The sequence below is a fragment of the Ctenopharyngodon idella genome, chromosome 5, assembly GCF_019924925.1.
Source record: "Ctenopharyngodon idella isolate HZGC_01 chromosome 5, HZGC01, whole genome shotgun sequence".
Classification (NCBI taxonomy): domain Eukaryota; kingdom Metazoa; phylum Chordata; class Actinopteri; order Cypriniformes; family Xenocyprididae; genus Ctenopharyngodon; species Ctenopharyngodon idella.
The window spans coordinates 9,561,842-9,576,248 of record NC_067224.1 but is presented as its reverse complement, the minus strand read 5'-3'; the positions used below and the strand labels follow the sequence as shown (position 1 = coordinate 9,576,248).

The window sequence follows — 14,407 nt, the reverse complement described above, 5'->3', positions numbered from 1 at the left end:
GTGAATGCATTGAGCCATCGGATTTAATCAAAATATCTTAATTTGTGTTTTGAAGATGAACGAAGGCCTTACGGATGTAGAACGACATGAGGGTGAGTAATAAATTACATTATTTTCATTTTTGGGTGAACTAACCCTTTAAAACTGACATGTATGTTGTCAGAGAAATTCACTAAAATATTATATCCTCGTACGTGGACAGAGGGACCCAGGAGGATAGACATAAGAATACATCTTATCTAGTACCTTTGCCTCTTTTTTACGACCAAAAGGCTGGTTTACTGCCGTGAATGTAATCATTTGTGTAGAGGGAAAAATCAAATAGTTATTTCTGTGATTGCAGCTCACATTGACCGTGATAAAAACGTGTTGCCTAATGCCTTTGTCGCCCTCTCCTGGTAAAAATATAACAGTCCATCACCTTTCACTTCATCTTTTGGCTTGTGCTATAGTAATTTCCTAAACCAAAGGCCCTCAGTGTACTCATGCTGAAATTAACTCAAAATGTTTATATAATGCGTGGAATCTAGTACAGATGGGTTCTAAGTTATCTCACAAGATGAACACGGACGTAGAAATGCAAGCATTGCTGTCGAATGTGAGATTCATAGGCGCATTTTTCCAAACCCATCATAGCGCTCGCGCCGTTCCCTTCACTCACACAGATTGATAATTCGTTAAACACCTCAAAATAATATTATTGATATTATTATTAATATTACTATTTCGTCTCCTTGCCATAGACTACACTGCGATTGGAATGCGAGACTGACATCGGTACAAAAAAAAAAACAAAAAAAAACATCCTGGCATTTTTGTTTAGTAATTATTTTTCTAGATGCAACCCATCTTGTGCGTCAAACAGCACGTCACACTCCGGTTATGGCTATTCATGAAGTTGTGGTATTGCTGAAAAGAGCATGATGGAAAAGCAACACAGCCAGCTCATATTGAACTGTTAAACAGACGAAAAAATGAAAACAATCAAGTAATTTCCCAAATGACTCGATATAAAAACAATCTTTGACAGCCTATACCAAATCTCCTCGTCCCTGTCAATATAAATCTCCCAAAGATAGCCCCACCGACAGCATAGGTGATCAATTATTGCCGATATGGCATCGCTGAGAGCATCTTTAACGTCCCCCTCCACATGTAATTACAGCGATGGCTGAGGGAGATGCGGTCGGTAATCAATAGGCGCTTGCAGGTACGCGCTGCTGCCTCTTCACACGCGCGCGCACACGCACACTGTCTCGCTTGTTTTCTTCCTCAGCGCTGGATGTGAGACGTCAGCGTCACCACCGCAGCCCGTAGACACACACAGCCTGCGGCCACACATTTTACCACCGCGTCTGGAAGAAGCGAAGCCCGGGTAGCGCAACATATTGGCACGCGAACATTTCCCCGTTGCGTTATCACCTTTCTGCGGAGACCAGAAAAGGCCACTCCATGACAGTCTCGCGTCGCGCACAACGTCTTTGCGCATCCCACAGCAGCGGCGTCTCATCTCGGAATTGCTGAAAATACTATAAGACATTACACAACAGTGAATGCATCGCGCTAGACCTGCTATGACCGCAGGGGTTCATGGAATGGCTCGCTGGGGGTTGTGTGGGGTTTTATTCGGGCTGCTGAGGCTCAGCTCGGCTTGTCCTGTGTCGTGCTTTTGCAATGCCTCGAGGATCTCGTGTATCGATCAAGAACCAGGGATCGAGGATTTCCCTGTCTTGGTGCCGGAGTCTGACATGGAAAACATCACGGATATGTAAGTGGAGTGTTTTACTGAGAAATAAACCGGGAGACCTGCTCCAGCTTCACGGATGCGTGAGAGAGAAAAAAAGAAGGGGGAAAAAAAAAAAACATGCGCGTGTGTTTGTGAGCGTGTGCGCGTGAGGAGTGTGTGGGTAGATTCCTCAATTCGTCGAGGGACAAAATAAGTTTAGTGCACTGCTATTCCATGACATCCACAACCTGACCATTTCAGCCACCGCTATGAGCATGTGTGGAGTTTGCTACGATAATTCAGGGCGTGCATATGAGCTCTTGACATCAAACAAGACCATAGGGTGACATGCAACAGACATTATGTAGTGTGTGAGAGGATGAGAGCGGTTGTAAGGGGTCGGGGACACGGTATATATGCAATAAGTTGGCATAATAGCATATCTAAAGGGTGTTTTTTATAAAGATGATCACTCAGAGAATAATTTAGTGGGGCTGCTGACTCACCTCAACTGACTTTCTCTACCATAGCAGGAAAAAACACTATCGGCTTACACTCAAATGTATAAATCGGCCACATAACGACATAACTGAATTAGATGCATATCGGTGAAGATGCAGCGTCCGCTTCTTAGAGATTTATCAGTGATGATCTGATCTGCTCGAGTGCCTGCATTAGGCAGCACTGACAGACGAGCCGACTTGAGAGACCGTCAAATGGCTTGGTCATGGGGAGAAAAAAAAATGTCCTTTTAGGCCTGCCTTGAGGGAAACGCTAATAAACTGCTGTTATTTCCGAATGAAATTAAGTTTTACGTGTACATTATTCCATGAATTGTTGTGTATGGGCTAGTTGGGGAGTAGTCTAACGTGTCCGCAGAGCAATAGGCATCGGCGCCTACGCAAATATGTCACTTGGTTTCCACGACAACGGCTCACTGGACCCACTCCAGGCATGTGCGCGGTGTAGTGAAATCATGGCTTTTTTTTCACGCGCACCTTTATTAACTTGTTCATATGGTGACGGTTGATGTCAAATTACCGTGCGTCTATTTTAGCCGTCTCTGAGGAAAAATCAAAACAAAACAACAACAACAAAAAAAACTGCCTGTTGATATTGGGTGATATTTTAATTTTTGCTCTAATTTTGTAATAATTGTTTTTGCATGGCAGTGCGCCTTGGAAACAGTTGGCTTGAATTTATTTGTTAGGCGCGTAGCCATACCTTGTTAAATTATACGTTCTCATATAATATTACTGAAACGTATTAAGCTAGCTAAAAAGTATCATGATTTTCTTGAGTGAAATAAACTGCAATGTAAATACCATGGTACATGCAATTAAATACCATGCTGTAGCCTACTTTTTTGTTCACTGAAACCATTGGCTTGATTAATTATATAGTTACATATAGTTCAATAGTATATTCGAATAGTGAAACTTAGTACCCTAATGAAAAAAGTAACAAAAATACAATCAAAATTAGTTTTTTGGATAAGTATAGGTACACTACCGTTCAAAGGTTTGGAGTCAGTAAGATTTGTTTTTAAAGAAATTAATAGGCCTACTTTTATTCAGCAAGGATTCATGAAATTGACAATAAAGGCATTGCTACTTTCTTTCATTGAACTTTCTATTCATCAAAAACTTCTGAAAAAATGTATTGCTGTTTTCACAGAGTAAAAGCAGCACAACTGTTTTCATCACTGATAATAATAATAAAAAATGTTTCTTGAGTAGCCTACCTATTCAGCATATTATAATGCTTTCTGAAAGATCATGTACCACTGAAGACTGGAGTAATGATGCTGAAAATTCAGCTTTGCTATCACAGGAATAATTTACAATGTAAAATATATTAAAATAGAAAAGAGTTTTAAATTGTAAAGCAATTTCACAGTATTATTATTTTTACTGTATTGATCAAATAAATGCAGCCTTGGTGAGCATAAGAGACTTCTTTGAAAAACATTAAAAAATCTTACCAACCCCAGACTTTTGAATGATAGTGTATATATCACAGTACTATGGTACTACTATGTTTATGATATATGAAGATGAGAATCATCTTCAATAAATCATGATACTAGTGGTATATTCATAAATGTACCACAGCACTTCAGGGTAGTAATCATTCCTTTCCTTTCCACAGCTATATCTCAAATCAGAAAAGGCTATATACAATCACTGAGGACCATATGAAGTTCTACTCGAATCTCAGGAATCTGTGAGTATTTGATATTTTAAGGTCATGGAAAATGTTGACACTTTACGGAAGAGCAGGACTTATGTGAGCATTTACTGTCTTACACAGAACAGTGACCAATACTCACCTGACATATGTATCTACGATGGCCTTCTTCAACAATTCCAAACTTCAATATCTGTGAGTCTTGTTAAAAAACTTAATTATTTAGCAAATGTGTGATGTTTCCAAAGAAAATTGTTGGTACTGTTATTCTTTATTTTCAAGTAATTGGGTCTTTTTTGTTTTCTATCTGTAGGAATCTCAGAGACAATAACCTATCAACACTCTCTTGGATGGCAATTCGTAATTCAAACCTGTCGACTTTGTAAGATCTTCTTTTTAATAAAAAATATGTACAAAACTATGTACAGTGCGCTGTTTTTGCAGCATACAAAGCCTCCTTTGGTTCCTGAAGTCTGTTTGGGATTGATTTAGGTTGCTCTCTGGGAACCCTTTGCAATGTGCATGTGAGAACATCTGGATCAAAGTCTGGTTGGATGATAGTGAGAGAGAAGTTCTGCAGTGTCTACAGGAAGGAGGAAGAGCAAAAGCCCTCTCCAGACTCACTCTTCCTTCATGTGGTAATGGAACTCAAACACACTTAATGCACATCTAAGTCGCACAGTTTGTGGTAAGAAGTATTAAAGTATAGTTCTTACAAACATGAAATTTCTGTCCTTATTTCAGAGTACCCACGTGTTGAGGTCATCCCTGCTGTAGTCAGTCAAATGGCAGGAAGTGATGCTACTGTGATATGCAGTGTGTCTGGAGCCCCGACCCCTGAGCTCTTCTGGAGCTTAAATTCTAGTGATCACCCTCCTCTCTCAACCAGCCATGAGGTAACACCCTGTTTGCCCTTTAAGTATAAAGCTAGTTGGAATAGCATACTAACATAGTGTTCTTACTGTTTCTGCAGTATGCGTATTGTAGGCAGCATGCAAATTGTTTAGATCTACTAAATGTGCAGTATTCAAACAAAACATACATTTTTTGTTGACGGATGTAATTATAGCCATGATTTTAAAAGGGTCATGACATGAGAAATCAAATTGATCTTTTGACATATAAGAGGTCTTTGTACCATTAAAACATCCCGCAAGTTTCATAGCTCAAAACGTCCTCTTCATAAACAAAGCATTAATTTAAAGCTGCAGTCCGTAACTTTGTTTGGTTAAAAATGATCCAAAATAAATCTCCTTACCTTAGCCCAATTCACAACGGTAAGCTTGTAATAATGTTTTATAATAAAATTGGTACTGGTGGGTTTCCACAGGAAATTTGAGCATGCAGCCGTTCGTCTTTGCGTCATTACGTCACGTCTGTTTAAATAAAGAAGCAGTCCCAGCTAGTAGGCTATATGGCATATGAGGATGCTGCTGGTAGCAGATAATTTATAGCCTTTTCTCACAGCAGCTGGAATAATTAAATTTATAATTTTGATGGCGGATTGTAATCCAGAAAGGTCCAAATGACAATCATCAGTGACAGCTGGAGATTCACCCGTAGTCAAAAGCAAAAGACTTCGGACTGCGGAGTGGCTACAGAAATTGAAATCTACAGGTAACGCTAAGACACACTAAATACAAAGTCACGCAATGCTGATGTTGTTAACATTAACAATTTGAGAACAAAGTATAACAATAATAATAATTTGCAAGGTTTGACGTGATCCGAGCTAAGTGATCGTTAGATTTGATCACCATTGGCAGCGCGATTTATTATGTAATGGTTTTTTTCTCAGTTGGTCAGAACAAAAGTGGCATTTTCCGGTGAAAATTCTTGTTTTGGTCATATTTCCAAAGACGAAGAATCTGTGATTCCAAAGTACAGTATCCACACCGATGTGGTGACTGACAGCAAACATTAGATTCATCTGCGCTGAGGAGCCGTGCTGATGCGTAACTCACGTAAAGATGATGATTCCGCATATAAATGCAATTACTGGTTTCAAACAGAGATGGCGAAAAAGAGGCAAAACTTACGGACTGCAACTTTAATCAAGCTCCAAAAGCCTGAGACGTCACACGGGCAAATACATTTGCATATGACTGCCTCCAATGCAAGACATTAGGCTTGTTCGACTTGGTGTATGACATCAAAGTACCACAAAAGTGATTAGAGAGCAGACAACTCCTTATGCTTTTAAAAACGCTCTTGCGGTACTTTGACGTCATACACCGATCGGTCTGTGCAGCGCTGCTTCAAGTCGAACAAGCCCACTGGCATTCGGTCGCTTAACGGCTAACATTTGCCTACACTGGATGTGAGTGCTGCATCATGTCAAAAGCAAATGTAACCCATTATAATCACTGACGCTGTCTACACTGTATACAGTATACAGATCCGCGTTCAGTTTCTGACATACTCCATGCACTTGAATCTGTCGACAACAGGACAGATGGAAGAGTGAAAGAATGTTCGCTTTGACACGTCCAGTTTAAACAGCTCATTTGCGTCTCTGTGCAGCCTTCAGAAGGATCCCAGCACTGGAAACAAGTGGATGGAATCGCGAATTATATGTTTGTTCGGAGCATTTTGTTTTGTAAACAAGGCACACAACGAGTTTGCAAAGAAACTTTTGTTGAGAGATGAAGCAGCCAACTGTATTGGATCTGACAGCAGCTGCATCACAAACCATGAGTAAATGATTTCATAGTGCTTTGTCTGTAATTGTAATTTTTTTATATGGATAATGTTTTCAAAACACTTATTCACATGCATTAGCGAGTGAGCGTTGATACTGTTTCATATGCAATGATGTTAGCCAATCATAACAGTGGCCATTTACTGACAAGCCTTAAAGGAACCGCCCCTTAAACGGATCATTTCAGAGAGATGGTCAGAATAAAAGTTTAAAATAATTGTTTTTCCACATATACAGTACTGTGCAAGTCTTAGGCCACCATTAGATGTTGTTTTAGCAATGATATAATGACCATATATAATTATTTCTCTGTCTCTTTATTAGAATATAAACAGAAAATACAGTAAATTATATGCAATATTAAAAAACAGAAAAAAATGAGAAAAAACAGCTTTTATAGGCTAAAGTGGCAAGTATTTAGTGATCTCCCCTTACACTTGAGCAATAGCAGGAACCTGGCCCTCTTAAACATAAATGGAACGGAAAAGGACTGGAATGCCAAGAAAACTTTCAAAATCTGATGAGAATTTTCTCAGAGTTTCTTTTTTGAGAAAATGGAAGAAGTCCAGAAGGTCACACTAAATACTTATTTTTGCTTAAAGAAACAATTTTGTTCCGAATTTTTTTTTTTTACATTTTGTGTACATATTTCCTGTATTTTCTGTTTGTATCGTAATAAAGAGACTGAAAAATAAATATGGATGGTCATTAAAACATTGCTAAAACAACAAAGCGTGGTGGCCTAAAACTTTTGCACAGTACTGTATATTTGTAAGTTTTTTTTTCGTCATGACCCAAAGGATAGTTCACCCAAAAATGAACATTCTATCATCAGTTACTCGCTCTTATGTTGATCCAAACCTTTAAGACTTTCATTTATCCTTGAAAAACACAAATGAAGATATTTTTAATAAAACTTGAGACATTTCTGTCCCTCTATTGAAAGCCCATTCCATCAAATCTATGACTCTTCAAACAGTTCATAAAGAGATAAGAGTAAAAGTAATCCATATTAATTGAGTGGTTTAATCCAAGTCTTCTGAAGAGACACAATCACTTCATATGATGAACAGATGTAATTTAGGCTTTTATTCATATATAAAAATTGATCAACGCACAAACAAGGTAAACACATCAAATATGGTAAAGAGAAGCTCAACTGTTCTTTCTTGACCAGCTAGAACAAGCTTGTTAGTTGTTGGATGCCATGTTTGATGTGCTCTATGCATGTGTGTTGATTAATGTTTATATGTGAATATAAGCCTAAATTAAATCTGTTTAACATATAAAGTGTTTGTGTCTCTTCAGTAGATTTGATTGTAAACTGCCCGGATTAATAATAATGGATTAAACTGCTTGATTCGTTACAATGTTTTTATAATGTTTTTGAACAATGAGTTTTAGTGGAATGGACTTTCAAATGAGGGACAGAAATCTCCCAGGATTCATTAAAAATATCTTCATTTGTGTTTCAAAGATGAACGAAAGTCTTATGCGTTTGGAACGACATGAAAGTGAGTGATTGGTGGCAGAATGTTAATTTTTGGGTAAACTAACCCTTTAATTTCTCTATTTTGACTATTCTATCAATGTATTTATGCTAGTATTCCATTCCAAGATCTTGATCATGAGATCTTCCACAAAATCATAAGTAACCTTAGATCCTGATGATAAACTAGGTGGAATACTACAGAGCCCCTAAAGGGACATAATGAAGGAAAAAAATAAGAGATGGGAGGAAAAATTATTTGTCAATGCTTTCGCGTTCTCTCGCAAACGTTTTGCCATCCCCTGAGTAACTTTGAGTTTCATGGGGAGGCGCAAAGGTTTTGCGAATGAAGGCAAAGTTTCTCGAGGGAACGCAACATTTTTGTGAGCGAACACAAAAGCATTGAAATGTATTTTTCCCACCCATCTTGTTTTTTTTAAAAATCACCATGTCCCTTTAGGAGCTCCGTAGAACACAATGTTTAACACACTAATCCAAAGTACAGTGATATTTTGCATATTTTATGATAGCCCTTGTAGGAGGCCTATACAGATCTGCCATCCTCACGTCAGTTTTAACCTCTTTACTCCTTATGCCAGTTTTACACATTAAGGACATTTAAACATTTAATCTCTGTAGCATTCTATAATGGGCTTTTAAAAATCATGACTGATCACAGCTCTGAAGCCACAGATGCTTGACTCTAGCCCGAGAAAGCATTACATGTCCATTAATATTTAAAATTCTCACTGTACTACTTACATTAAAGGAGCCTTCACCCATGGTATAGCAGCCTGTATGACAGATTAAATACACTGAGGTGTAGAATAAGAACATGGATTATTTAGCTCCAGATAATGGTGCTTTGTTCGCCTGGGATGTTTGGTGTTACTGCATAGTTAAAAATGACTATGGCAACCATCGCTGACATCATTAATCCTAACCAAGAATATTACAAGTAACTCGACCAGCACAGTTTGTGCTAAAGATAGCAATGATTTTGTAAGCAAAAAGTTTTGTATTTTTGCCTAGTGATAAAATGACTGAAAAAAATCTCATATACTCATAGAGGAGGGACCGGAGTCATATCTAGAAACACTGAAAAAAGTTAAACGATCATGTAATTTATTCAAAGGGAATTTTATATTGGTCTAATTGAAAATCATGGTTTCCGGCTAAGTTAAAGCAAATAACACTCCCCACAGAAACAATTAAAAGGAGAATCAGACAACAATGACCACGGACAGCTGAGCAGCTGTCTTGTATCAGATTGTGCAAAAATTCCACTTGCAAAAAATGCAACAATTATTATCCTTAATTCCCAAACAATTAAAAAGTGTAATTAAATGGAAAGGTGATGTGACATAGTGATAAACATGCCTCTGTCCCAACTTTTTTGGAGTGTGTTGCAGCCATCAAAATCAAAATTTGTTTATATTTACAAAATGCGCTTAAGTTGGTCAGTGAAAATATTAGAAATCTTGTCTTTTTGTGTGTGTGTGTGTCAGTTAAATAAATGTTCAGGAGAATTAACAAACCACAGATTCTTGATTTTATTGAATTTTACAAAAATGTCCATATCAGATTCGAGTTGTGGTTTCTTTTTTCCAGATCAGCAAAATGGAGCTGCAGTCTGCGCTGTCTCTAAGTGGACTTTCTCCTGATGACAACGGCAGAGAGCTCACCTGCAGTGCCGAGAATATTGTGGGCCAGAATGAGGCTTCAGTCCTTCTCAATATTCTTTGTAAGAACTCAGTCTCATGAGTGGATTTGCTTTGCATTGTTTTGTTCATTTGAGTGAGCCCCAAGTTAAGTTTCATTCCAATCCCCTTCTGACAGAAGGCCTAGAGCTCAAATGGTGGGTCATGACCAGTGGTGGACCAAGCACACTAATTCTGTACTTGATTTAAAGAAATTTTGATGAAATATTACTCCGTAATTACTGTATATAAAAGTATAAATACTCCTTTCAAATTTTTAAAGAGATACTACTGCTACTATGATTACTCATTATTATTATTATTATTTTGCATTTTAATGTGCTCCTTACTCATGCTCAAAATACCCATTTAAAGAGAGATGGGTTTAATGCTCTAGTCACTCAGATAGAATAGAGCTAAAACAGGTTAGAGCCCAGTCTGACATTATTATGAATTATTAGGAGTCAGTACACTGGAGCTCTGAGGATCACATTACTCCCGGTTCTTGGCTTATTTTGAGTTGCACAAGACCAGTTCAGTGATTTGTTAACTTGTTAGACTCGCTCCAACTGGATCACTTAATCAGAGAGTTAATAACAATTGCAATTGGATCTGTCAATTAAGGAAATTAACCAGTTCAACCAATTCATTGGGGGGGAAAAATCAGCAATAATACAATCATGAATTGGACATTACTAGGATCTTGGTGCAGATCTTAATTTCTTCATTTAAAAATAACTAGCAATGGCATGTGAATTAGTAGGATTGTATTTTAGTGCAAATCCATCTCTTATTTGGTTAGAAGCAATCCAAATTTGGCAGATGCCAACATGGACAGGTTGTGTGACATCCACATCCTTTTACACCATGAATGAAAACTATTGAAGCAGCTTAAAACCACTAACTAAAAGTCAGCCAGTTTTCTTTATTTCCATAAAAAAGTAAAAATTTAACATAATTAGTTTCTTTTTTTAAAGAGTTATGCAGTAGTGTAACAGGTTACTTAGTAACCTTTCCCAACACTACTGATAACCATGAATTAGAAGAACAGAACATGTGGTTATGTTCTAATGTATGAGATAATCCTATTGTCAAGTTACTAAATTGAACAAATCTGGTTTGAATTTAACAACCTCATCATGGAAATATAGAACTCAATACTGCAATAAACAATACTATTGTTAAATGTTAAAGATACAGTAAGCGATTTCTTTTGAGAGTGGATCGGACCGAGCACCACAACACACTTGTAGCCAAACAAAAGTAGGGGGCGTATACATTCATGATGGGGGAGGAGAGAGAGTGATCAAGAGGGAGACTGTAGAAAAACTGTAGAAAGAGAGATGGTTGAGAGACATTACAAAAAGTTCAGAGGAATATCACTGGAAAAAGAAGGTTTATGATCAGGCAAGAGCTTTAGGACCCACATTAATATTGGAAAAGCTTTCCAGCGCTAGAGAGACCTAAGCGGGAAGACCTGAAAACGGAGTTGCATTGTTTCTGCTCCGTATGTGAGTAACATTGGTTTTCATCAGACTTTATTATGGCTATGTTCCATATTTTAGATTAAAAGTGAAGTCATCAAAACTATGAAATAAACAATATGAAAGTATGGACATTATGTAGTGAAAAATGTTAAATCTAAAGTATCTTATATTTGAGCTTAAAAGTCACCACCCTTTGCACTTTACAGGGGCACCATTTATAGCTCTGCATGCTCTGGGCTTCCCTCAACCAAAATCATGAGGCGCATCCTAATTTTAAACAGTATTGAAGGAGTTCAAATGTTTGCTAGACCCTTGTTGCCTGTCTTTCCTTTACAATCTGCTCCAATACATCTATTTAAAAAAAAAAAAAAAAAAAAAAAAAAACTAACTATATAGTTTTGAAAGGCAATTGATACTGAATGTAGGGACAATTTATTTTTGTCTACAAAACTAATTTGAAGCCTTCAAACATAAACCATTAGATCAAAAGTGCAAGCACCATAAATTCAAGTCAAGTATGACCAAACTTTCGATTGGTACTGTTAGTAAAAATCACTCAACCTCTGATAATTTTTTCCTTTTCCCATTATTATTTCAGTGATGGAATGTGGCTGTTTATTAAAGGTGCAATTGGCTTCTCAGAATTTGTAATGATAATTAATGTCATTGAGCAGTCACACTTACAAACATTGTAAGTGATTAATGTTTTTCTATGATTTGTATGTTTGATGTCTTCCAAGTATATTTTGACAAATTAATAGGATTTCAAACTGAATTTGAGGCTCTGGGTCATTTGACATGAATGTGTGTGGAGATTAGATGGCTTCCTTGAAGAGAATGGTAGGTTGAACTATTGGACGGTTTTTAAGAGTTCAAGATACATTTGAAAATGTGCCAAATGCTTAAGATTCAGGAAGTTTCCCCTCAAGCTATCACATTAGTCTACTGGGCCTGACAAAACTCACATTGTTGCATAATACTGCTTAAAAAACTTTTTAAACGCTTTCCCACTCAATAGTAAGCTTTAAGCCTTCTTGTAGAATTCACCCATTTTATTTTGTGTGGTTATTATTGCTACTTTTACAGTTAAAGGAATAGTTCAAACATAAAGGAAAAATTAAGATTTCAGTCCAGAATTTAGTGAATATTTAATGAAGATCATTTACTCACCTTCATATCATTCAAACCATTCCAATTCCTGGAACACAAAAGCAGATGTTTAGCACAAGGTCCAAGCTGTTCAACATACAACACAATACACTACCATTCAGAAGTTTGGGGTCAGTAGAAATAAAATAATAGTTTTATTCAGCAAGGATGCATTAACTTGTGTGCATTAAAAAAAGTGACAGTAAGATTTTTACGTTGTTAAAAAAAATGAAAATGAAAATAAATAAACCTTTTGAACTTTCCTGAAATAATAATTTTTATCATGATTTGAACACCAAATCAGCGTATTGGCTGCTGGAAATTCAGCTTTGCCATCACAGAAATAAATTACATTTTAAAATATCTAACATTTGAATGATATTGTATTTGTACAGTAAACAGGGGGGTGACAAGCTTTAAATTTTAAAATATTTGAAATGTCCTGAAGCCATACAATTCGTGCTTGCGATTCAAACATGGCACATTGCAAATGGAGCAGCTTGGAAATTCTGCAGGAAAATCATATGGTTTTGAATAAGAATTTTCATTTTCGAGTGACCTCTTCTTTTAACAAACAATCTGCTTTTATATGCACATAAAACTTTTACATGTTACGCTAACATAACGTCTCATTTTTACTTAACAGTGACAAAACAGTTAACATCCAGACGTTAGTCTTTGACAACATCCTTTTATCCGTTTTGCTTTTGGTTATGCATTGCATGTTTCTTTATGTTGTTTTGTAATACTATAGTAAGCCTCTTCATTTCTTATCATTCTCTTGTATTTCTCACCCTAGAATCCTTCTATACTGCCCCTCCATTCCATGTGCTGTCAGACACTTTCCTTTCGTCTAACTACAGCGAAATTTTCCACGTTCCTCTCGTTTACTCCTATGGTACATCCTGTGATTACACTTCCTCTCCTCCTCCCCTCTTTCCTTCTTTCTCGTTCCTCTGCTCCTTCTTTTTTCTTCTGGGCCAGTTCCCCCTACTATAGTGCAGCTGTACCAGCCTGTGTTGAACCAGGACTGGTGCATCCCTTTCACTGTGACGGGCAACCCGAAGCCTGATCTACACTGGTACCATGAGGGAAAGCTGCTGGAGGAGCAGCAGTACATCAGGACTGAAATCCATGAAATCACAGATACGGAGTACCACGGCTGTCTGCAGCTGGTCATTCCCACACACATTCATAATGGCATTTACACTCTGGTGGCCAGCAATGAGTTCGGAGAGGACAGCGGAAACGTGTCGGCACACTTCATGCACATACCTGATGTGGACCACTCAGGGACAGGTATGACTCTATAATGTGATTTATTATTATGTTATAAATAATACAGTCTATTATATTGTACAAGCAAACCGCTGTCATATTTTTGTTTCCACAGAGGGAGTGTTCTATTATGGTAAGATAATATAATCTTGTGAAACAGTATTTTGGTGAATTAAGCAAGCAAAATTTTAAATATAACAAAGTCAGCTGGATGAATCTTTTTAAAGGAAATCTCTCCCCAGCAAAAAACTTTCACTCTAAAACCGAAATAAATTATATTTTGCATAAAGAAATCTGTTTAAAACCTTTAAGATTTTTAGCATAGTGACAGAAAGCACATTTTCCCACCGAATTCTTCATTACTGTGTAATTGTAATGTCTAATCCAAGGAGGAAGAAGGTAGACAAAGTACCATGGGTACCATGAAGCAGATGGTAGTGGTGCCCTGGGTGCAGACGGAGAGCAGATGGGACCAGGCAACACCGATGGTCCTGGAGGCCGAGGCGTAACCCCAGCGACGAGAGTCTGAGGTGGAGCCAGGGTGCCTGAGGACTGAGGCAGAGCCGGTGGAACTGAGGTGGAGCCAGAGGGAAGGCGGAGCCAGACGGAGCCGAAGGGGTGGAGAGATGGAGCACAGCAGACGGCTCACAAGTCTGTGGCTCAGCCAGGGTTACGTCTGACCAAAGC

The 14,407-nt window shown here is 37.7% G+C and overlaps 1 protein-coding gene across 1 annotated transcript in view; it reads left to right on the top strand.

Annotated features, from left to right (window-relative positions):
- The first annotated feature begins 1,115 nt into the window (after positions 1 to 1,115).
- ntrk2b (neurotrophic tyrosine kinase, receptor, type 2b) overlaps positions 1,116 to 14,407 on the top strand; it is a 32,766-nt gene continuing 19,474 nt past the window's right edge. The window contains exons 1-9 of the mRNA XM_051894892.1: positions 1,116 to 1,768; positions 3,878 to 3,952; positions 4,040 to 4,111; positions 4,230 to 4,298; positions 4,409 to 4,554; positions 4,661 to 4,812; positions 9,718 to 9,850; positions 13,427 to 13,741; positions 13,836 to 13,853. Of these exons, the coding sequence (XP_051750852.1) occupies positions 1,554 to 1,768; positions 3,878 to 3,952; positions 4,040 to 4,111; positions 4,230 to 4,298; positions 4,409 to 4,554; positions 4,661 to 4,812; positions 9,718 to 9,850; positions 13,427 to 13,741; positions 13,836 to 13,853 (1,195 nt within the window). The 5' untranslated portion in view covers positions 1,116 to 1,553. The remainder of the gene's footprint in view (positions 1,769 to 3,877; positions 3,953 to 4,039; positions 4,112 to 4,229; positions 4,299 to 4,408; positions 4,555 to 4,660; positions 4,813 to 9,717; positions 9,851 to 13,426; positions 13,742 to 13,835; positions 13,854 to 14,407) is intronic.